Source organism: Echinococcus granulosus, assembly GCF_000524195.1.
Source record: "Echinococcus granulosus chromosome Unknown EG_S00217, whole genome shotgun sequence".
Classification (NCBI taxonomy): domain Eukaryota; kingdom Metazoa; phylum Platyhelminthes; class Cestoda; order Cyclophyllidea; family Taeniidae; genus Echinococcus; species Echinococcus granulosus.
In genome coordinates this window covers 9870-31911 of record NW_020170597.1, presented here as the reverse complement: position 1 = coordinate 31911, position 22042 = coordinate 9870, and the positions used below count along the sequence as shown (strand labels likewise).

General features: G+C 39.5%; 3 protein-coding genes across 3 annotated transcripts in view; 2 read left to right on the top strand and 1 right to left on the bottom strand. All coding sequences in view use genetic code 11, as the record gives it.

Moving 5' to 3' along the window:
* Positions 1-2059: 2059 nt before the first annotated feature.
* EGR_10409 (hypothetical protein) lies at positions 2060-3438 on the bottom strand (the record flags this gene model as incomplete). Its single annotated transcript, XM_024499658.1, has 3 exons — positions 2060-2114; positions 2155-2429; positions 3349-3438. 3 exons carry the CDS (start codon positions 3436-3438, stop codon positions 2060-2062), a joined length of 420 nt encoding a protein of 139 aa, XP_024345924.1.
* Positions 3439-6655: 3217 nt separating this feature from the next.
* Positions 6656-13702, top strand: EGR_10408 (hypothetical protein; the record flags this gene model as incomplete). Its single annotated transcript, XM_024499657.1, has 3 exons — positions 6656-6711; positions 7710-7770; positions 13595-13702. 3 exons carry the CDS (start codon positions 6656-6658, stop codon positions 13700-13702), a joined length of 225 nt encoding a protein of 74 aa, XP_024345923.1.
* A 3484-nt stretch (positions 13703-17186) lies between these two features.
* The window catches only part of EGR_10407 (hypothetical protein), a gene marked incomplete at both ends in the record, with an annotated part of 13441 nt that continues 8585 nt past the window's right edge, over positions 17187-22042 (top strand). Inside the window, 4 exons of the mRNA XM_024499656.1 lie at positions 17187-17290; positions 17910-18032; positions 18268-18323; positions 19474-19654. Of these exons, the coding sequence (XP_024345922.1) occupies positions 17187-17290; positions 17910-18032; positions 18268-18323; positions 19474-19654 (464 nt within the window). The remainder of the gene's footprint in view (positions 17291-17909; positions 18033-18267; positions 18324-19473; positions 19655-22042) is intronic.

The window sequence follows — 22042 nt, the reverse complement described above, 5'->3', positions numbered from 1 at the left end:
GGAAAAGGAGGATGCCACAGAAATTGCTTTTACAGCAGCTGACAAGAACACGCCTAGGAATAGGATCTAAACTTACATTTACTGGACTCATAACATTCCATTACTCTATCTCAATTACACGCATTACCAATATGATTCAATAAATAAATTTTGTCAAGATGCTAAGCTTTTAAATATTTCTGCAGTTCAAATAAGTTGGGTTTTTTAGTCTCACTTTAATCAAATTTTACCGGAGGATACCCTAAATTGGACTGAACTTTGGGTAAGAGATGCACAACATTTGATCTACCTGTAATGCATCCAAAGTTGTTTCCTTCGCTCTTCTGCCGCAAACAAGTTAATAATGCTAATATTTCAAGTGAGCATGGGCAATTGTTTTCGCAAACAGGGCTTATACAGGACGATACTACAGTGCCATCCTTACACATCTAGTTCCCTTCTTTAGTGCTATTTAGATGAGACAAAGTGACTGGTTCCATTAAGGGCATATTTACTTTATTTGGGTATCATTGGCTTTCCATTTGCTTCAGGATGCATTCAAACACGAAGGCACGTAAATTGGGTATGACTGCTATAATATATTGTCTGAATAGGTTTGCAGCCTCGTGCAAAGTCATGGTTTGTCTTCATGAATGAAATTATACCCTACGTGGATGTGTGGTGGACATCAAATATACATGCTCACTGTTTGGACGCACTCTAGGGAAGCAAAATTTAGCGTGGACACAAATTCGCCCACAGCCAAGATCAGTATTCCGTTCCCAATCTTCTAAACAAAGATTATGAATGAATATACACAGAATTAGCGTTCTAGCCTAATCTCATGGACGAACCCTTACTCATCTGCTGCGCATCTGTGCAGACGCAAATGCCATTTTAGAATATTTGATTTCACTTTAAAGATATTCCTACAAAACCTGTATTCTTTAGGTTACTCAACTTTCACGATTTGCGATTTCCCTAAAAGATTTCATTTACTTCAGAGTTGCCATACTAATCATGGTGCTTATCCTCTGAATTTCTCTACAAGAAATACGAGGCCTGCTCAAAGGAGGACATCTCAGTTTGTATAGCATAGGAAGTTTCTCTTTCCTGTGAATTGATGGCATTCGCTTAATTACTCAGCATAACTGCCCATTGTCCTTCAAAGTTGCCTACAATCAGCAAGTTATTAAAATTAATCCAGTGTTTTCTTGGTGTATTCAATAAAATATCTAATGATTTTCTTATTAAATGCGCTGGCAGAGCGTCATGAACTCCTTAGCATGCGTGACCAGGTTTCATGTAGAATAAGCTTGACAAAGATTTATTCCCAAAATTTCTATTTACTGAGGGTCTCAGCACCATCTGCGTTTCCCCTCTTAATAACAGAGGCAAAGGCACTTGAACGTCAAATATAATTGTAAATTTATTTTATCTTCAAGTGAGCCCATGCGCATGCCCAATGCTGATGAGGGCATGCCGGTAAATTACACCTGGTATTAATGCCGACCCTTCAGCCAAACATTTCGTTAGGTGTACGGCATTGGACAAAACTGCCCCTTCTGATTGGCCCGTGATATTATGTGGGACAGACATTCTTTGACAGTGTCCAATGCACCAACTCAAGGACACGGTGCAGTGGATTGTTATGGTAATCGACCTGACGTCGAAATGCAGCGTTTGTGATGTGCAACTAACTTGAAGAAATAGCTGCTTCTCTGTATTATACCTCGGTTCACAAACTTCCATGCTAAGAAAAGGCATTCAAATGTTGGAATTTCCTTCTTCCCCAGGGCACTGAAATCGCAATTGCAAAATTGTAGAAACCGCAAAAAGTGCTATTTCTCATTTCCAATTGGCTTTTTCGATGCATCAGTCAATTCTTCCTACACTTATTATCTGTCGCACTCACCAGAAGTTGCTATTGATAATTTGGAAGCGAGGAATTCCTCTATGGTGTACGTAGCGACCCGCATAAGTTAGGTGAGCAATCAAGTGTGTTATCAGCATTGGACTCAATAAAATTGCCTGTTATTATGTGAGACAGGCCAGAAAGTGCACGATTATGATGGCATCTTTACGAGTTGATTGTAAAACTTCGATGTGATGTGGAAACTAGACTAAAACTTACCCTAATAAATCCAAATAAAAGTTATAATTCTTATTACTAACTTGATGGTAAGATTAAAATTCAGACGAAAAATTTGGAGATTTTTTGACTGCAGTTTAATGCCGGTTTGAAAATTGTATTCTACGTCACCTTTGTATTTCTGCTTTGCTTCAATATGAATGTGGCATATCGCGAAAAATGTCCTAACTGACATTGGTAGAAAGTAAATGCATGGAACTGCAATGCTTACGTTGAAGTAGTTCCCTTCTTTAAAGTACAACGCTTCGACAGCAACAAAAAGTAATTTCTTCTTTAAACTCTGATAGAGGTTAACAAGCTGTTTGATACCAATTCAATGCATGAATGGTGACACTGACGCTGACGATCTCCACATTTAGTAAGCTTGATTAAACTGTTTAAGGAGATGAATGGGATTGGTAATGAAATTTTGGTTTTGAACCACGAAAAAGAAGGAAGAATACAGAATTTGTCATTAACTTCCATTATCTGTGTTTGGGCGTAGTGCCCAACTCCCCATCAATGTGTTGACCACTGATTTCTCCGTAAGCTCAAGGAAGCGCATATAATGAATCATCTTAGTCAAATTTGAAGCATCCTTTGATGCTAAAATGAAGGAAGATCAAGACACATCCTGAAATAATGCAATGTAAGTAGAAGATGCAGTAAGTGAATGCGAATAGACCTTGAATCAAATGTCGATTTGGCACAGATGACTACTAATGCTGTCGTTCTTCACTCCAGCCTGCAACCAGAATCGTTCCACCATCTGCTGAGGCAAATACATCTCACCGGATGTGATCAACTCAAATATCCTTACTGTCCATCAAAGCTGAACCGTAGCTAATAAAGGATTTAGCAACTCCGACAAGTACTTTGGGTGGTGGACAGTGAACCATAGAGTTATCGTATAGTAGAAGATTCATGACTCCTTGCTAATCGACGTGATGATAGCCATTAACACCCTGGACATCGCTACGTATATCCGTGTCCGATGCATCCACTACCTAATTTGTTGCTGCCTCCTCTTTCTCGTAAAGAGTGAAATAAATTGAGACAATAATGAACAACTCATCTTTGATTCCATGTAACATCGCATGCACAATAACTTTAACGACATCTGCACTCTTATTCCCCATGTTGTTTGTCGGCATCTCAATGTTGACAGTGCTAGAAACCAGTATCCAAGACTATGCTGTTATCATCGTCGGCACCGTGAGCATAAGTTCTGCTCTTACAATAATTCCTACCACAGCAATAGCTATTAATGAGCGGTGTACCATTTGTATCATCCTCACAATCATTACAAAACGCATGAATGCCACCATTACGATCGGACTGACTAGAAGGGAGCGCGGTATGACGCGCAACATAAATGCCCTGTAAAGTAGAGCCCCCTTATACACACGTATCCGCATGTCACCTCCTCATTCAGCACCCGACGCTACCTACCCTTATTTTCTTGCACCTTCGTTCCATCGGCTCATCGATCGCATGTGTCATTTACCAAATCCTACTTAACCATCACATCTATTACACATCCTGACCAAATGACTCATGTCAAAAGTAGCTTTTTAATAAATACTCTAAACGCTTGTAGGATGGATTCGTTCCCCTGTGGAAGTTAAAACTTTATGGATCGCATGATGCTGGTTAATCTTATGCTGCATTAAACCATATCTGCCACTGAAGTGAACAGTGAACACGATCTATTTAGACTCTTGGTATACTATGTCTGTCTGTCCACCTGCCTACTTACTAACTCAACTATCCACCTGTTTGTCTTTCTCATCATCTTTCTATCTATTTATATTTATGTCATTTATCGGTATAATTTGCTCTCGTAGATAAAGCTTAAAACAGTCGAGGGCATGAAACATTGGCGAGAGGAAAGCCAAATCAAATGTAATAAAAACAACTAAGCAAAAAGGAGAATAAAAAGATGTAAAAGCAAAAAGCTGAGCAGGTTTAAACCCCATTGAACTAGACTAGACCAGACTGCTTGCACTATAGTCTGCAGCACAGTACAGTGCTTAATAATTCATTCATAACTCAACATTGGCATCTACCTAGGGGTCGGTTGGTTTGAAAATACTGATCTCTTTGCAACGAAGTGATGCGGAACATCACTTTTGATTACATCACCTCATCGAGATGGTATGACTTAAGCTTGTAGACTAGCGTGTTTTTTCGTATGGAAGTAAAACCTAACGGGAGGAGCTACTTTGCAGCCCCCGAAGCTGCAGTGGACCGGCGATGCACACAAGCGCAATGGACGAATCTAGTGGCGGAAGGTTTTTAATCTTGAGACGAATGTCTAACTCCTGCAACATATTCACAAGCAGAGTCGTAGACACACTGAATAATTGGGTCTTAAGACAGACACCATTTAACATCATTACTGATTCTGCTTACTAACTAATGGATGAATCACCTCACTCCGCTAGTTTCAATAAGTAGCAGCAAGCAATTGTTGGAAACGCAAAGCATCTGGCTATACAAATCGATGGGTCCGTGTAACTTTTGCGAGAGCCCTCCATTCCTTCTGTCATAGAAATCAGGTCATTCCTCCGCGCAAATTTCCCATTTTGATGTAAAACGAAACAGAGTTATTTTAGTCCTCTGCCTTGGTTAATGCAACCGCGGACTTTTAAGCCCATCTCATATAATTTTATCAATTAAATGTGGAGCAGAATGGCTCTTTTTATTAAGCAATAGCAGTAGCTTAAATTCTCTAATTATCTCCTGAGATTGGCAATACCTACCTATATGCCGGTTCAACTTGGTCCGGTGAGGTAAGGCAAACCACACCCGAATAAAGGCGTTTTGAGCATATACATGTCAGAGAAAAGCTGTTTTGACATCATTCTAGCCAAAATTTAAAATAATTTTGTAGGCCTTGATCTACACTTTTCCGATGATAACCTCACAAGGAACGGTTGGAATACATATGACTCCTAACAAATTTTACACATTATTAGATCCTCTCCATCCATTTGTACCTTTGTAAGCTGAAGGTAAAAAGTCATTAAAAGCAGTATCAGAAATAGTTTATCCTTCTTAGCTGCAGTGGTTACGTTTAGTAGACACGAGTTGCAGAAATTGGCTCAATGAGGGCAAGTTTGTTAAAGGAGAGCTTAATTACGTTTCATTGATAAAATATGGGTAGCATCATGTGTGGAATTCAAACATTGTTCATTGAGACTAAGAATGGTCTAAAACAAAGGAAAAAGGCAACAGTTGTATGCAACGTATTTCTGTGACAAATTATTAATGGGCAAAAGCACAATGAAAATTAGAAACAAGGAACGAAGAAGTACATAAAGGCGCACATGTGCATTAATACCCAAAATATTTAGTCAGGACTAGGCCTTAAAATGCTGGAAAAGAGTTACACACACAAGGCTAAGGCAAATACAGAAGAGGGCTGTCTTGCATAGATCACGAAAGGAAACCTCTAGCTGTGCGACACAAGGGAAGTTTGGAGGAGGAATAAATAAAAACGACTACACAAGCACAGAGCTAAGCAACAGCAACAGCTCAGACACTAAGGAAATAATAGAGTCGTTTCCTTTCCGAGAAAAATAATTTTGTCGATTTCGATATCAATAGTTTTTCCTTTAAAATTGATACCACTATAAATAGGAAAAAAAGCAGATGGATTTGGTAGTATTATTTAGTGGGTAAAGAAAAGCGCAATAAAAGTTTATAAAATAGCACTCGCAGCATAAATTCTAACTTAAACTACTCTAGTAAGAGCGTCTGAGCATCAAACTGTACAAATTTGCTTTCAACCCCTTCGCTCTCACTCCTTAGCTATTAATTTCAGTGATTGGTTGTTAGGCATTAATTGGATTGCTGTAGCTAACAAGCCCCGGGGAAGTTTGCACACTCTGATCAACCATGAATGGTAAGACAGAAAGTCAATGCATGCCAAATATCGTACAAGGCCATAGCAAAGCATTTGCTTTTATTTTAGTCACGACAATCACCAACTGCCGTACCGATATCCCTCCCAGAATGTAAGAAATGGATAACAAGATCTATGGCATCACACTCTTGAGGTAGATAAAATATAAGTTTGTTGCAGCCTTCAGGGTCAATTAGTACTCTCCTTGGCCCATCGAGTGAGTTAGGCATAGGTACTTCCAACGCTTAGGCAGGGTTTTGAATACCTGCTATAGATAAAGGTGACAGGGACTTAACTAACTGATAAGTATTTTAAAGGGACACGGTGCAGCTTACCCAAACCGTATTGCAGATAGCTGAGTGCAGACGCTTGAGCAACTATAACGCAAAGCTGGAGATGAAAAATTCCATAGCAGGGATATCGAGCTCTTGCTCTACTATAAACAATAGCTGATATTGCATCTTGCAAGATGCAATATCAGCTATTACATGGTACACTATACATGGTACACTACACATGGTACACTATACGAGAATATGCGTTTTCCTTCAGGTTATTTTGATTTGGTGCCTACATCAATATTAATGGCAAATTGACTTGCATGCGATGCGCATGCTGTACTGCCCACAATATAAATGAAGGAAAGTAAGGAATTAAAACGTGATCAAATAATTATTTCTTCACTCGAAACGTAAATCTGCAGTCTATTTTCCACTCAGTGTTGATTTTTCACAGCCGACGACTTCATGATGCAAAGCAGACTGGAGATAAAAGAGGGTGATTAGCAAGCAATTTATTTATACCCGTATCAACTGGTTAACATGCCGCTGTCGTCCTTTCCTCCAGTAGTCTACCGTGTGCAATGGGACTCGATGCTTTAGACTGTGCGGAATTAAGGCTCATACTTACTAAAAACGGCTAGTCAGTGGATATTTTCTTCAAGCACGAATTTTTGCCTCTAATGCAATCAGACTGTGAATTACTTTTTTTACTAGAATTTATCTTTGCATAAAACTGCACTGGGAGTAAGAGGCAAAGTTGATGAGATCAGATGACTCCTGTGGCTTTTATTAGCTCAGAACGTTTCACGTGGCATGATAAAGTAGACATTATCTTCAAAAACTCTACTAACCTCCTTTTTTCCCAAAGGTGTTGATTTTGAGTGACACTTGAGGAATTTATGAGCAAAATTGAAGCTATATCTGGTGAATGGGACGCACACATGATGTCATTCTGACCCATCAAAAGATGATAAATAGGGAGAAGGGAATTCACTTCTTATCCATTAGCCTTGTTCATGGTTTTTATATTGGTCATTTTAGGCAAGTTGCAGCAAATCTTTTCTAAAGTCACTAACTTTGGAGTAAGGAAATAAACTTTAAGCAATCTTATGCAGCAGGAGTGACCACTTCAAATAATTCCACTGGTTTGATTGAGTTGAGCCACCATGCAGGCTGCAATGGATGTGAAGTGAAAGCGGGTAAAGTATCTGTGCAAGGCCAAACCCTTCTTAGTAGAAAGGTATGGCGTTTGATCGAGGCACCTTATCAAATCTGGTAGGGTAAAGTGATTTGCTTTACAATATCCAAAGATATGGTACAAAAAGGGCGACCGATATTGCTGACCTGATTAGCAAAGCCGTACAGGAGTGCCAAAGGAGTGTATTTGTTAACTTTTGCTTGTACCTAGCTACAAAGACAACTTTAAAAATTCATTAACCTCTTTGAAATACCCCTCTTACGATAAATTAGTAAGTGATGAATGCACTAATTTCGGCTTTGTTCCGTTCAGGCTCAGCCTCTATTCTCGTGAGGCGAGTGGACTAATAATATTATGAGATAGATATATTATGAACTACTACTAGGTATCATGGTTAGGCCTGTTCAGAGTACAGATCTTCCTTGAGGATAGCTGACATCCATTCGCCAAGTTGTTCGTATTCATTAAATGCATATTGCCAAAATTTTTGGTCATGCAAACATATATTACCAAACTTGATGCCCTTTTGGTAGTCTTCCTCCCTCGTTACGCAAACCTCATCTTCTCATCGGTGTAACGAGTATTCATACCGTCGGATGTGTTACTGGGATCTCTTCATGATGCTAGTGAATATTTCCTTTTTTGGTTGGGGGATAGGCAACAATAAAGTAGTTTGCCTACTTTCACTACCAAAAGTGACTGAACTAATAGTCCACTTTTGATGGGTAATTAATGTTCCACGGACAAACTTCATTTTGTAGAAATGCAGTTTTACGCGATTGGCTACGCCATCACAAAGACCGGCATTATCGTTTGCATTTTAGAGTATGCGTGTATATTGTTAACGCGTTGCCAATATTTAGTGCTAGGGATTAAAAGAGATATAAGCCTATACGAACTAAAAAAATTGAATAAAAAATGGGTACATAATCAGAACAGAAGAGAATAAGTCGCAAAGACTCGCAGACTGTCATTGTCTTAGCATACTCAGGAACAGATGATTACGAGAGGGCAAAGGTATTACTCCTGCTCCGCCTACATTTCCCCTTCCACACCCCTATGCAGGAAGGGCCAGAGGTAATAAATAAATGAAAACAAAGCCTCATTTTCAGGCATTTATTATGTCGCGAAACCTCACAATAAAGATTGCTGCGAAATTGAGTTGTGGGTAGGCTTCATGCTGCAACTTATGAACAAAAGATGATACCACTTAGTCCTAGTGCATCATATTCCTTCAGAAATGCTTCTGCAAGCTCATTACCATTGCAGTAGACAGCAAACATATGCACGAATAAAATTTTGTTCTACTGAATACTCTAGTGGAAAACTTGTTGTGTAGCTCTTCGTAGGATAACGGCACTTGTTGCAAAAACAGAGCAAGGTTATTTGGCTACATCACCCGGTCATTTGCAATGTCTGTTCGTTTGAAGAAAAGATGAATGGCGACATCTTCGATAATCGCATGTTGCCTTCTTTGTAGGAGGACATATGAAAATAAGATACTACTTCAAGACCCTCAGAAATATCTCAGAAATGGAAATGTGGTATGCAGAGCACATCTGCCAAACTATCCTCGGCTTAATTAAATGTATGTGTGAATGTTAGGATGTAACTCATTAAGCGGGTTTTCTTCGGGACTCGGCTAGAGCTCCCCAAAGTGTAATAATAGAGACAAGCTGAAAATCGGGCAGCCATTTAAGCGCCGGTGGGATCGGACTGCCGTCTTGCCAGTTTGAACTCTGCAAGCATTCCTTACTACTCACCAAAGTTGACAGCTGTTATTTTTCTGTAATGAGAAATAGATTGTGTATTAGAATCAAAGCAAATAAAGGACATTCAAAGCTCTGAAATTTTTGTTCCTAGTCAGGACTTCAAACACAGTATGGCACCATACTTGCCACTGAAATAGACAGTCGACAAAATACTATCATGCCCTTCATGCACCCTGTGGTAGCTCCAGTTCGATGGAATATGAGATCTCATTACTTTAAGATTTTATGGCACTTGGGGAATGATTGAGACCGTCCAGTGTAGGGTGCTATTGTGAAGAGAAAGTTATTTTATGCTTTAATATTAAGAGTCATTTGTGCCACTGTGGACCATACTTTAATAAATTAGGGCTTTTTATCGTCAACAGGCGTCCACTTCTTCTGGACACCTTGGAAACAAACATTAATGCACTACCAGCAGTGGAAATGCCCTCATCGCTTTGGCAGATCCTGATTGTTAATGCGATCAACATCAACAACAATGTGGCTTCAAGAACAAGTCGCTTTTACGATGTCCGGAAAAAACAAGCGTTTACAATGCAGCTCCCCTCTTACAACAGTCACCTTAATCCGAGAATGTCGCAGACACCTCGCTGCGGCGACGTTGGCAATCTCATGATTCAGCGGGAAAAGTAGCCAGAAACGCTCAAAATCAACAGCAAAAAATTTGCATTCGGTTTACCTTTAACACTCTAACGTCCTTAGAGTTTATTTTTCCCACCTACAGCGCTGCCTATTCCTTTCGGCGGTGCAGATACATAGCCTTGTTTTGCAAAATTTTTTGCTGATATGACCTATGCCACTAGTTTTACAATATGGATTAAGTGAAAGTTGCATCTTCTTAATCTGTTTGTCCATGTTTTACAAAAAGGACCTCCGCTTGTGTTCTCCTTTTGGTGTTGGTTGATAATAAATACTGTACTCAAGCGGTACAATACAATACTACACGACACCCAGGGAATTGGTGCTGAAGTTAATAACCCCTTTTATAAGTAATCTGAACACGAATTTGACGATTTGTACTAACCTGTCATCTTTGTTCAAGGTTATCTTTAGTGCCAAGGTAGATGGAGATCATGTTTCAATAAGGAGTAATTGGACCGGTACGTGCGTGAGTTAGAAAGAAGAGGTGGATTAGAAATGTGAGGCAGGTGGTGAGGTTAACAGAGGGTGTAAAGCCTATTTCTCAGCACAGGTCATTCAGAGAATCGACAAAGGCGCAAACTCGGTATACAAAGAAAAATTGGAAACCTAGTCGTCGACTTTGTAGCCTAACATGATCTATTCATCGATGTAAAAGCCATTTGGTTAGTATCCTTTATGTCTGCCCTATTTGAAAATACATCATATTTTGGGGATCAGTCACAGATTATTAGGCACAAAGACGTCATTCATACCTTTGGTATAAAGAGTGGAGTGTCTTTATGGATGTGATGTATGCATCTGCGACTGGCACATCGCTTCCGGATGTTTCAGTCTACTGTCACACCTCCATTAATTGCTCTTCTACTAATTTGACAAGCATACGGGATCAAACTTAGCATGTAAAGAAAAAAAAATCTGCAGTTTCAAAGACAGAATTCGTGTGCCGTTGGTGACTGCCACTGTCCTTTAAAGCAGTTGATATTTTCCGCATCTCAGCGTACATGATCGTAGTCTGCATGATCGCACTGATTGTTAGCATACGGTTAGAAGTAATAGTGCTCAGTAAATTCAACTACTGCTGTAAGAATCACTGAATAAAGACGTCTGCGATCCACTGACGATACCAATGCTGATAAACGGGGTTTAGCAATGTGTTTATTACATTCGATGAACAACAGCAATGCATAAGTTAATCTGTACTGACACATGCTATCAGAGAACTGACATCCCCCCTTACGCCTTCTAGAAGGAAGGAGCCGCCGTTGTGATAGTAGTAGTGAGGACCTGGCCATCTCTCTGACTAGAAGGCTCAGGGTCAGTATATCTGAAGTGGAAGGAAAGTAAAGACTTGTAGGAGGTCAACCACAGTTAATGCATCAAATGGTGAGAGGGTATGAAAATTTAACTATCTGGTGAATCGATTTTGTTTGAACAAAATACCCATCATCATGCTTAAATAATGGTTCCTTTTGGATAAATGATTGGAATAGAGATACTTGGTGACTATACAACATTTCATTGCCATAATACTGAGGAAGTCAAAATGGTCGCTTGTGTTGTTGGTTTACACAATTCACTATAAATAAAAACTAAAAGGATGATACAATAACACATAAACGGGAGTGGAACGAAGTTTAAACACGAAAAAGCGAGAGACAAGGAGTGGATTATCTGTCTAATCCCCTAATAACGCGAGTCTTTCAATGATAGAATAAGTAATTTAAATACTTTCTTTCCACTGGGTGGTGCTATGATCTAGGAGGAATGTTTGCTCATTTTTCCTTATGGGACAGTAAAGCAGTTTGATTGGAATAGCGCTTGTTTAATGCACTAGGGACCACACCGAGTATTTTTCCTAATCTCATCCAAAATATCCTTATTGAGTGAATCGTTGCAAAGAAAAATTAAAAAATAGGTGGTCAAAGCAATGTTGTCCCTAAATACTGAAAATAATTTCCCCTACTCGAGCAAATGTTCATAGTATGGCCGTAATAATAGGCAAGGAAATCCTCTTCTTCCGTCCTCCTGCTGTATACCTTACAGGCTCTTTCTCCTTGCTGGTGGGCACCATGTTCGTTTCCCACTAGGCCTCTGTGTCCCCCACTGTCTTTCCATTTCCTAGTCTCTTGATATCTCTATTCGCAAATTACCATCCCTTTAATTCCCTCTATTTGCCTTTGCAATTCTCTTCTTATTCGCCTCCTTGCCTACATGCACACAGGATGTCACTCACATAGGAATCCGTGCAGTGCGATAAATAGCTGCAAACAAATGCAAAACTACACCTTTACCTGGGAACTGCCAAGAGCATGTGGCCCAAAAGTCGCACGGATCAACTATAAGCTTAAAGAAAGCCTTCCGAGTTGTTTGTTAACGATTCTACACACTACTGATGGTGGTGATGCTGGTATTTCTTCCCATTTGTTAGGCTAGGAAAGTTGTTTGAGGTGATAGATAAGACTAATCATCCCACACTTTGTTTAGGGTTGCAGAGGCTATATTCCGATTTTCGAAATCTTTGCTGAAGTGTAATGTCAAAATTCTCGGTAGTGCACTTCTGTCTACGATAGTCTGTCTTGGCAACAAACCATCACTTTATTTCTGAGGGGCCCCACACCACCGCCTGCAAGAAATTTGCTCCGCCAGCTTCAAAGTTTTTCACCACCAAAATGAAGGATGATCAAGACGCCTCCTGCCAAAACATAAAGAGTATAGACGATAAGGGAAGCGAACGTGAATGCGCAATCTTCCGAATGCCAATACAAGAGCGACAAATTATGTTGATGCTTGCCGCTGTTGCTATTCCTCCACATCGGCTTGCGCTGTAGCCTGTGGCACACATGTATCCCATTCTACTCTGAGTCAACTCGGTTATCCTTATATTCCGCTGTTGCCCGCTTTAACGCAGAACAGATCCCATTAGGCAAACTAGTAGCTCAGGTAGACTGTAGAGTTGTCAGAAGGCAGGGAATTCGTATTATTTGCCAGTCGATGTGATGACTGTGATCAACCTCTGGAAAAGCAGCATGCAACTCCATCTGCGATGCAGACAACATTTGAATTCTTAGTGCCATCTATGGCACCGGCATTGCCGTATCCACCACCTTCGCAACAACTGGGTAATATTGAAAAGCATCTCATCGAATTGATGCGACATCATACGCTCAATGTCCAAACCGCTTTCTGCACCTTGTTGCCTTGTCGTTCGTCGACATCTCAATATGGACAGTGCAAGACACATTACATAGCACAGGGTCATTATCGTAATCATCGCGAGCTGATAGCAATCTTGGTCTTGTTATAATGGCCGCTATATTAGCGATAGTGGCCACATTGTCACTATCGTTCAAGTCGACATGCACCTTACTGATGCAATCATTCAGACTAGCGCCACGTGTGCCATCTGCAGCACGATGCACACCATTAAGTGTAATGTAGTGAGTTTCCCTTAAACTACCTCTAAGAGACGGCTTCTTACACATCTACGCACCCATATGCTACTACTCAACACCCAATGCCGCTTACTTTTCTTCTCTTGGCACTTCGTCCTATGCCCTCATTGTTTTCGCTTGCCACCTACCGAATATCGCGTGATTAGCACGTGTGTTAATGTTACTTCCAACTTCCCTTCTCTTTACCCACTAAGCACATTTTGGCCAAATGATTTGTGCCAAATTATAGGTTTTCAGCAAATCAAATTTAGACCACAGAGGGAGGAATTCGTTTTTGTGCAGAAGTAGTAGCATTGAAACAGGCAAGCGATTGCTAACTTCGGAAACATATTATTGAGATGGAGAAGGGTCTATAATTGAAGGCCTAAGCTGTTTGCATTCACATAGGTTAGGCTCATGCTTCTTGTCTTAAAAAACCAGTCAACCATTTTGAAAGCAGTTGCTTACGCATCGGGTAAAATGACACGCAGAGTAGAAAATGATGCCAGACCTCGCAAAATATAAAAACCTGCTCATAGTAAGTGCTTTATGCGTCCCTATCTTTTCGTGAAAAGAGCCAAAACTCATTATTTTTATAGAACCTGCGCATTTTCTCCATTATTATCTTGCCAAAAGCAAAGAATTGTAGTTCAGCTATTGCATCAATAAAGCGAACGATTGTAGGCTAAAGCATTAAGTCACAATTCCTCTTTCTTTGAGTCATTTCAAATTCTAGAACCAAATTCAATTATTTTCAATAGCCTAGACTTCGCAAAATATTGCTTAAACTTCATCCTTATTAATTAAAGTCTAGAAATTTGTTGTGGCCATAAATCAACACTATTTGTCTCCAACTATATTTCTCTGGACTTCTTCATAATCATCCTTTGCACTTAGACATGTAACCCTTAATATGGCTAAACACTTGCATGACCATTCCATCACATCATCTCTCTAATCGCACTTTAGTTATTTTTACAAACGAAGTACATCCGACCCAATTCTATGCTCTCCAACACATTCATGTTAGGGACTACGTACCAGCCCTCTGATATTGGCATGAAAAATCATCGTGATTGAGGAAATAGGTTTTCAAAACAACACGAATAAATATTTAAATGCTGCGTCTTCATGCGGGAAGCTTATAAATAAATCTCATAAACCATAATCCAAATCAAGCGGTTATCTCCTGCTAACTTCTACTTATTTATGTGTATATAGTTCAAATCCAAACAAATTAACAGACATTGAAACATAATGCTCAAAAGGAGCAAAACTATGTTGCGAGACGTAGAAGACACAACGTATACTGCCTCTTTGATCGTACATACACAGAATGAAATCAGAGTGCCATTTGCAGGATGGTATTACTATTCGCAAGTTCATACACCAGTCACAATGGAACAGTCTGCCCAAGCTCATTGTATTAATAATCGTATTATTTGGTAACGCACTCTGTGCATAAGACCACACAGTAATCATCCACTAAGCATTAATTTGGTCATTGAAATTGCTACAACTAAGTAGCAATTTAGAGTTGCAGGTCATAAAATCGCGCTAGACAAAGACAGTATCACGCAAACACACTTGGTATGTTCAGGATGCACCTGAAGCAGCAATGCAATGGCCGATGGTCACGGTATCTATTACACCCAACACATTCTGTTGCGTCAAACATGTTTCCTAAGGAAATCGGCCCAAAATAACCTAGGATGTCAAACCGTAACCGGTTATTTGTATCATCACATATACGTGAAACGATTTCACCCCGTAATAGTAACTTTCGCACATCAATCACTCACCACGAAGTGCGATGTCCCATGGAGTTCAGTCTTAAGTCTGAGGAAACGGACTTTATGCAACGGAAATTACGTTAATCAATGGATGTCCCCAAATTTTCTCATGACCGAATAAACTCAAGTTTATATACAACTTCAATGCGGAGGTCCAAATGCTTAACTGGCGTGAAAACATCCGCACATGGCTTACGTAAAAACAGAGCATTTAGTGAAGTACATGACAAAGTGTGCATAAAAACCGCGTTATCACATGCTTTCATTCCGTTTTAAGCAATAAAGCTTGAGCTGGTTTGTACCATATTGACTCAAATAAATTGATAAAATCCAAAACAGGTCTGCCTGTAGCCTGATTTATCAATCAAATTTTGGCACTGAATCAAATCTTTGCTTAAGCCATCTACTCCATTTTCAATTATTTGTACGTAAAAAGTTGATATGTGGAGTCCTCCAGAACAGACTATTAGCCATCTTCGGACAGTTATTTAATTTCCATTAGGTGGGATTGAGTCCTACAGAGCAGTCATTTCGTCAGCCCTAAAGAGATGTCGTATTTTTTTACATTCAAAAATACTTAAGGAAAAGAGGCCGTAATAGGTCGATTTGGAGCATATCAATGAGGAAATAAGAAATGCTGCTTACTTTAATCGAATGAAATAATAATGCATATGAATATAAAACCCTCGATTGTTCTCCTTACGACTTCTAGTGTTATGCACATTTGGGTGGGATAGACGTTCTGTAGGACGACATCTCACTTTGCATAGCGCGGAAGGTTCTTAAAATCAATTTTTTGGAGCTACAAGAATTCTTCCCTCCTTGATAATCAAGGACATCTACTTGGCCCGGAAGTTGGCGTATTTTGAACAACTGTCGCTTAAAAGGCGCCCTTGGATAGATATTTATTGAACAAAATTATGTATCTTTTTATTGTTGTAAATGCAATCTGTGGTATTTGCTGCAGGATTTGAATTGGTGGTGCGGTTTGAAACCCCATGAAACGGTGTAAAATTTAACATGTGGTACCTCTATATCCATGATCAACAATAATGGGGCTCAGTGAAGAGCAATATCAAAAAAGAGGGAGAAAGCTGTTGGTGGGTATTCATCTTTGAAGGGTGGCTACTACCGATTTAGGTAGAGCCCATGTATTCAAGAGAGTCAAGTGCTGTCACTGCCAAGCAGTCATTAAAGTTCCATTTCATAAGTAGTAAAGGTTTTTACTGAAAGCTAACAAAATAGCGGTTTTGATTGCGAACAACTATGCAATAAGCTAGATCGAGCATCTATAGATTAGGACTTGTAGAAGAGAACAGTGAACGCATCCTTCTATGCTCTGTGCCCCCATGAGATATTCGCTAAAAACTTTTTCTCCACAATCACATTTACTAAGTCTTAATTGCCCATTTATAGAAAGAATTTCTGACTTCAGTCAAATCTGGCTTTCAATTGAGCTTGAGTTGCTTCAAAGTACAACACATATTGGAGAATTTGTTTATGAAATCTCTACTTCTACATGAGTTGACGTGTTTAAAATATGTTGTAAGCAGTAAACAGAAAAATTTAAGGGGAACAAAATGCCCTCGCATTACTAAATATCCAAATGAAGCTAATAAATTCAGCTCACTAGACAAAGTCAAAGGAGTTCTCCCTAGAAGAAATAGGGAGGCAAATGTCGTAATTATTTTGCAACCACTGGTTGCAAAGTTGTTTAAATTTCTTCAACTCACTTCTTTAGCATTTGAGGTGATTTAGAGAGGTATGATTTGTTTGCATACCGCAGGAGGTCCTCCGTTGTACAGATTGGTTTTTAGTGCCGAAACATTAACTTTAAGAAACATCCGCGGTTATGATGTACAAAAGCACTTTTACATATTTTTGCGGTCTTTTTTTCCCTCCGCTACGTTGTTCTCCTGTGATTTTGCCACATTTTGCCAAATCTGCCTTCCTAGATGCACAAGGGTCCAGTCGATCAACTCAAGCAGCAATACATTTTGATTTATAATTCTATGTTTACTCCCCGCAAGGTCCAAAAGATACCTTTTTATGAATAAATTATTTAATCGGCTACTTTTAATGCCATTTATGGGGATGTATTTTGTGGTGGATAGCATTGTGCTGCAACCATTGATTGCACCCAAAAAGTTAAGGTGATTCAACCGGGGCGTATTTTCAAGATTCTCTTACACATCTCTGCATGCCAAAAGTTGATTTTGCCTGTTTTGCTCCCCGGAGTAGTGCTTCAGATGTCAGCATTTTTAGGCTGTTGAACTACATAATAGCAACCAGCACCTGCGCAAAATAAGAGAGTTAAAGCTTTGGTGGTGACACTTAGACAGAATGTGAAAGTGCGTAAAATCAATTCAGTTTTAGTTTTCACAGTGCCGATTACAGATACATAGATGCCATGGAGCGAAGAGAGAAATCTTCTAGGTCAAAGTACTCCAAATTGGTGTGGCGGAAGAGCTCGTGTAAGTGAACTACATTTAAAGTAACTATACAATTAATGCAGTCGGTTCTTAATCCCGCATAATCATGCGAATTCCATTTCCTGTTAAATTTTGCGAGTGTGGCTCCTAGTTTATCCAGCATGCTGCGACTTAAGACAAATACCATCTGGTTTTTTCAAAGTAAAGTGGCTTCACAGTTTTATTGACTGTGCATTCAACGATGCACCCACTTTAGCATTTGCAAACCAGTATTTGGAACCTGATTAGTCAAGGTAAATTGTGAAGTTATGTAGTCAAAAAGAATAAATTTAGTTTATAGGGAAAAGATGTGTAATTCATATAGCCGTAGCAAAATTTGTCCTGGTATATCTTTGAACATGTTTATGATTTACGGAAACTACTATTTTGGTAGATATATTTATCTTGCAAGAAAGGCAAGAAAGTGAACCCCATTGGCCCTACAGAAAAAAATCTAGCAAAGAGGCCCACCCAGTCCTCGAAAGTTTAGAATCCAGGCAAAAAGCAAAAGTGGAAAGCAAAGTGAGTCCCGTGACTATAAAATATGGTCTTTTGAAGAAAGGTGTCCCTCTTAGAAACAGGCAGCTTATTATCAGAAAATCTTCATTATCAGTAATGTGAGCAATACATGAAAACGTTTATCTAAATTTTTTGCCTAGCAATCCTAAAAATATCCGTTATTTTGTCTCTCATAAACCACATAAAATGAAAACAAGTGAGCCTCTGTCAGTTGTTTGAATGATAGCTTGGTTGTGCATTAATGCTGAAGGTAACAGCTTAAGTGGGATTTTATTTCGGAGATATTCATGCACCACACAAAGACAGATCAAATAACCGCTCTATAGGACCAAATCTTGCCCGGTAGAGGTTTACTAACAGACTAAACATTGCCAGTGGTTTGTTCTAAGGATCTTTGGATATTATTAGTCTACGATTATATAAGAAGACCGTGTAAGGCAGAATCGAACCCCTCACTATATCATTTGTTTAATTACTGACATGTGGTGGCTGAGTATTGTTTGGTGGGAAGGAGTCAAAACGCTATTCCTGTGTTCATTGGTTCTCAATTTTCGTTTAGCAGACCGGGTCGGCAGCACTAATCACTACTAAACATACATTTGCTTTCAAGACAACTCCTGCACTGTCAAAGTGTGCTCGAACGGTCAGTGTACATTTTTGATGGTAACCACACAGTAATCATGTGCCTAGACAAAGAATAGAGTGTCCTCTATAAAGAATGAAGGTGGCTGCACATGTGTCTTCAACTGCACGCAGATAACATGGCAACTGAAATTAAATCGAATGCCCACATATTTGTGTATACTTAATCAGATAGAAGGCTAATGGAATTTAGTTAAGGCGCACTCACGGTTCCATTAAGTTACTGTTTTATAACTCTTAAAAGGCGTGAGAGAAGGTGTTCAAGCTTAAGGTTGCCACAACGACTTCTGTAATGTTGGGTCCTGCTTCAAGAAATGTCGGTTCCTAAGCACTTAAAACATGTACTAAAATGATGAAGGATAAAAATGACGACAAAAAACACCAACTTCTATTGAGGCATGTACTGAGAATTCCCTTAATGGGTGCCACAAAATTACAACCATCGTCAAAATAAGAACCACTCACAAAAATGTTCAAGCATGTCCAACCTAGAATTTGCCTATCAGAAATTGCATACATGAGAATGAAATATAGAGCACTAATATATTTCTTTAATATCGTGCTCTAACACCAGTGGATCAGCAAAATTCGGCTTTTGAGCTATTCCCAGGTTTATTCGATGCTGCTTTGGCTACAGCAGTAACATAACAATGTTGTGGGCACAAAAGTCTAACAGTCAGATTGCATTAGCTTTTTCTGCTAAGTTCGGTGGGCCCTAATTTTACTCTTCAGTCTATATCATCCATTTCCTTCTCATAAAATGGATTCACGACATTTGTCTTTGCAATGTGTTGTCAGAAACAAAAGGCAAGGCAAATCATTTGGTATGTGCTTGACTTCAGCGATGCCATATTCTACTTTTAATGTACCTAGCTTACCAAATATGTGTGTCTGTCATATTAATTAAGTAACTTCAGCTACCTTAAGCCCCAGAGAGCCCAAGGTATCACTGCAGCTGCGCATAATTGCACTGTGGAAAGCAACACCTCAGAATTTAGCCAAACTTGTAAAAGTTTACATCAGTTAAGGCATTGTTCTGCACACCTGTGATGGCTGTTGTTAGGGTTCACTGCCCACAGTGGACACCAACTACGGTGGACTGTTTTGTAATGGGCACTGGAAATCGTTTAATCCCCTTTTAAAATACATTTCTATGGGGGTTGCATTTCACCATTGGATACGTGCGAAGACGGAGTCAGTGGTCAGTTCAGACATGACCATGCTTCCTCAGGATGTAGATAGTAGATAATATCAAAACTTTACTAACTAGGGTCCACTTAAACGTCCGCCACACATCAGTACATAAGCAAATGATATCGAGGATGATTCAATTCCTGCCTGGGCGGTGGTCTACGTCGAGCGTATTCTCCACGTAACTCAGCGGCCTTCGTGATTTGCAACTTCCTCTGCGGAGGTTCTCGATCACATGCCAAAATACTTCATTTGCCTTGTAATTCTGCTGGCATATACCCTTGCGCAGACAATTGTCCTAATTCGTGGAAACCATATGAGGTTGTCTACAATGATAAAATAATACGGAAAATGGAAACTAATTAGGTTAGTCCCCTCGGTAAGACTGGCATTACACTACTAGTATCAGGAGTTACCATCTTTAGAGCAATTATAGACTTATCCGCTTATATTATAATTAATACTCGGATAGGACCCATAGAACTTAATTCCGTGGTATTGTTGAGTTGCTGCTTTTATTGGAGTAGCGTAAAATGCTCTTAGATGATATGATCAGAGTACCAACTCATCGAACCAGCAGGAGGCTACTACTGTATTAGTTTAAGAACATGGAAATGGAAAACCAAGGAAGTACCTTTTGGTTTTGAGTAACAGCTGCAATGTCTAGATGGTGTGACCAAAGTTTAGGACGATATTTGTTTGGGTGCATAATTTTTGGATATGGTCGCAATGTTGCCTTCTTCTACAAGGAATTCTTTTCGCATACACCATGTTTTGTGCCAACACTACTGAAATGAGTATATCAGCACAATGTCCTTTCCTCACCATATTTCAGGTAACATACATTTTTAGACTGCATCAAGTGATGGTAGCAATAAACCATTGTTGGTGGAGCCCAGTGTATGAGAAAGGGATTAATCTGTTCATTGTCACCTTCTGCACTTCTTTACTGAAGCACATCTGCATCAGCTGTTTCCACCAGTTAAAGCCATTTTAGGGTTACACAGCGTGTTGAGAGATTCACAAGGAAACGCTTTGTTTTGCTTTGTGCCTGAGTTCACTTACATAACTCCTTTCCAATGTGCGCGTCTGACCCACATGCGTCTGTCTTCTTTCTTAGATTTCGTTAGTTACGGTAATCTCAAAGCACAGCTAGTGACATCACAGCTGCGCTTGATTAGGCTGTGAGAGTTAAGTATCTCAGCTTTGATATAAAATGTTTGAAAGAGAGCAGCACATAAAAGGCCTACCTACTTGCTAGAATTCGCATGCATGCTGTTTTTGGAGAGGCCCGCGTTACACTCCCTATGGCTTTATTTAAGCGTGCCAGCTAACGGTTAAAATATACTTAAACAGAAGCCTCAAACACATTCTTAATTGACAATTGAAGAAAAGAACGCGATTTGCTCTTTGGTAGTTAGCATTATTAGTTTTTAAATGGCAAACAGGCTTTTGCATGCCTAATTCGACTTCAGTAAATTATCAACAAGTATTTCGTTACTATAAGCATTTTCGTTTCAGGCCTCAGTTTTTAAAAATCAGAGGCAAACACGATTAAAGATCTCAAATTGCTAAAAAATATTTCACTTATATTCATAATTAAGCACCTGTTGAAGCCTACTGAAGGCTTGCTGATGAATCATGCTACTTGTTCTAGCACAAACTCCCAGACAATCGCATCATTTAGCGCATGACATCAAATAAGACTGCTCCTTCCGATTGGTCTTAGATGTTACGCACCACAATCATGCCCTTTATTGCACCAACAACAGGAGAGGACTTGCTGATTTGTCAATGTAACCAGTGCCTCATCAGACAAACAGCCTTCCAAAGATAACTGTGCATTGGTATTGATTGAAAGGAAGTGCTTTCAATGCTACTCTAACCTAACCTTAGCAAGGATTGTAGCCATTGATGAGAAGTAGTTTAGGAGACACTATAAATAAAGGCTTGGAAAAAAAAAGGGAAATCTGGTTAGAGGAATGGAGATCAAGTCAGTAAAATCTCATTTCCATAAAAACCATTATCACTGAACATTAGCTGGTTTCTGTGAGGCCATAGTCACAGCTGAAACCAGACGTT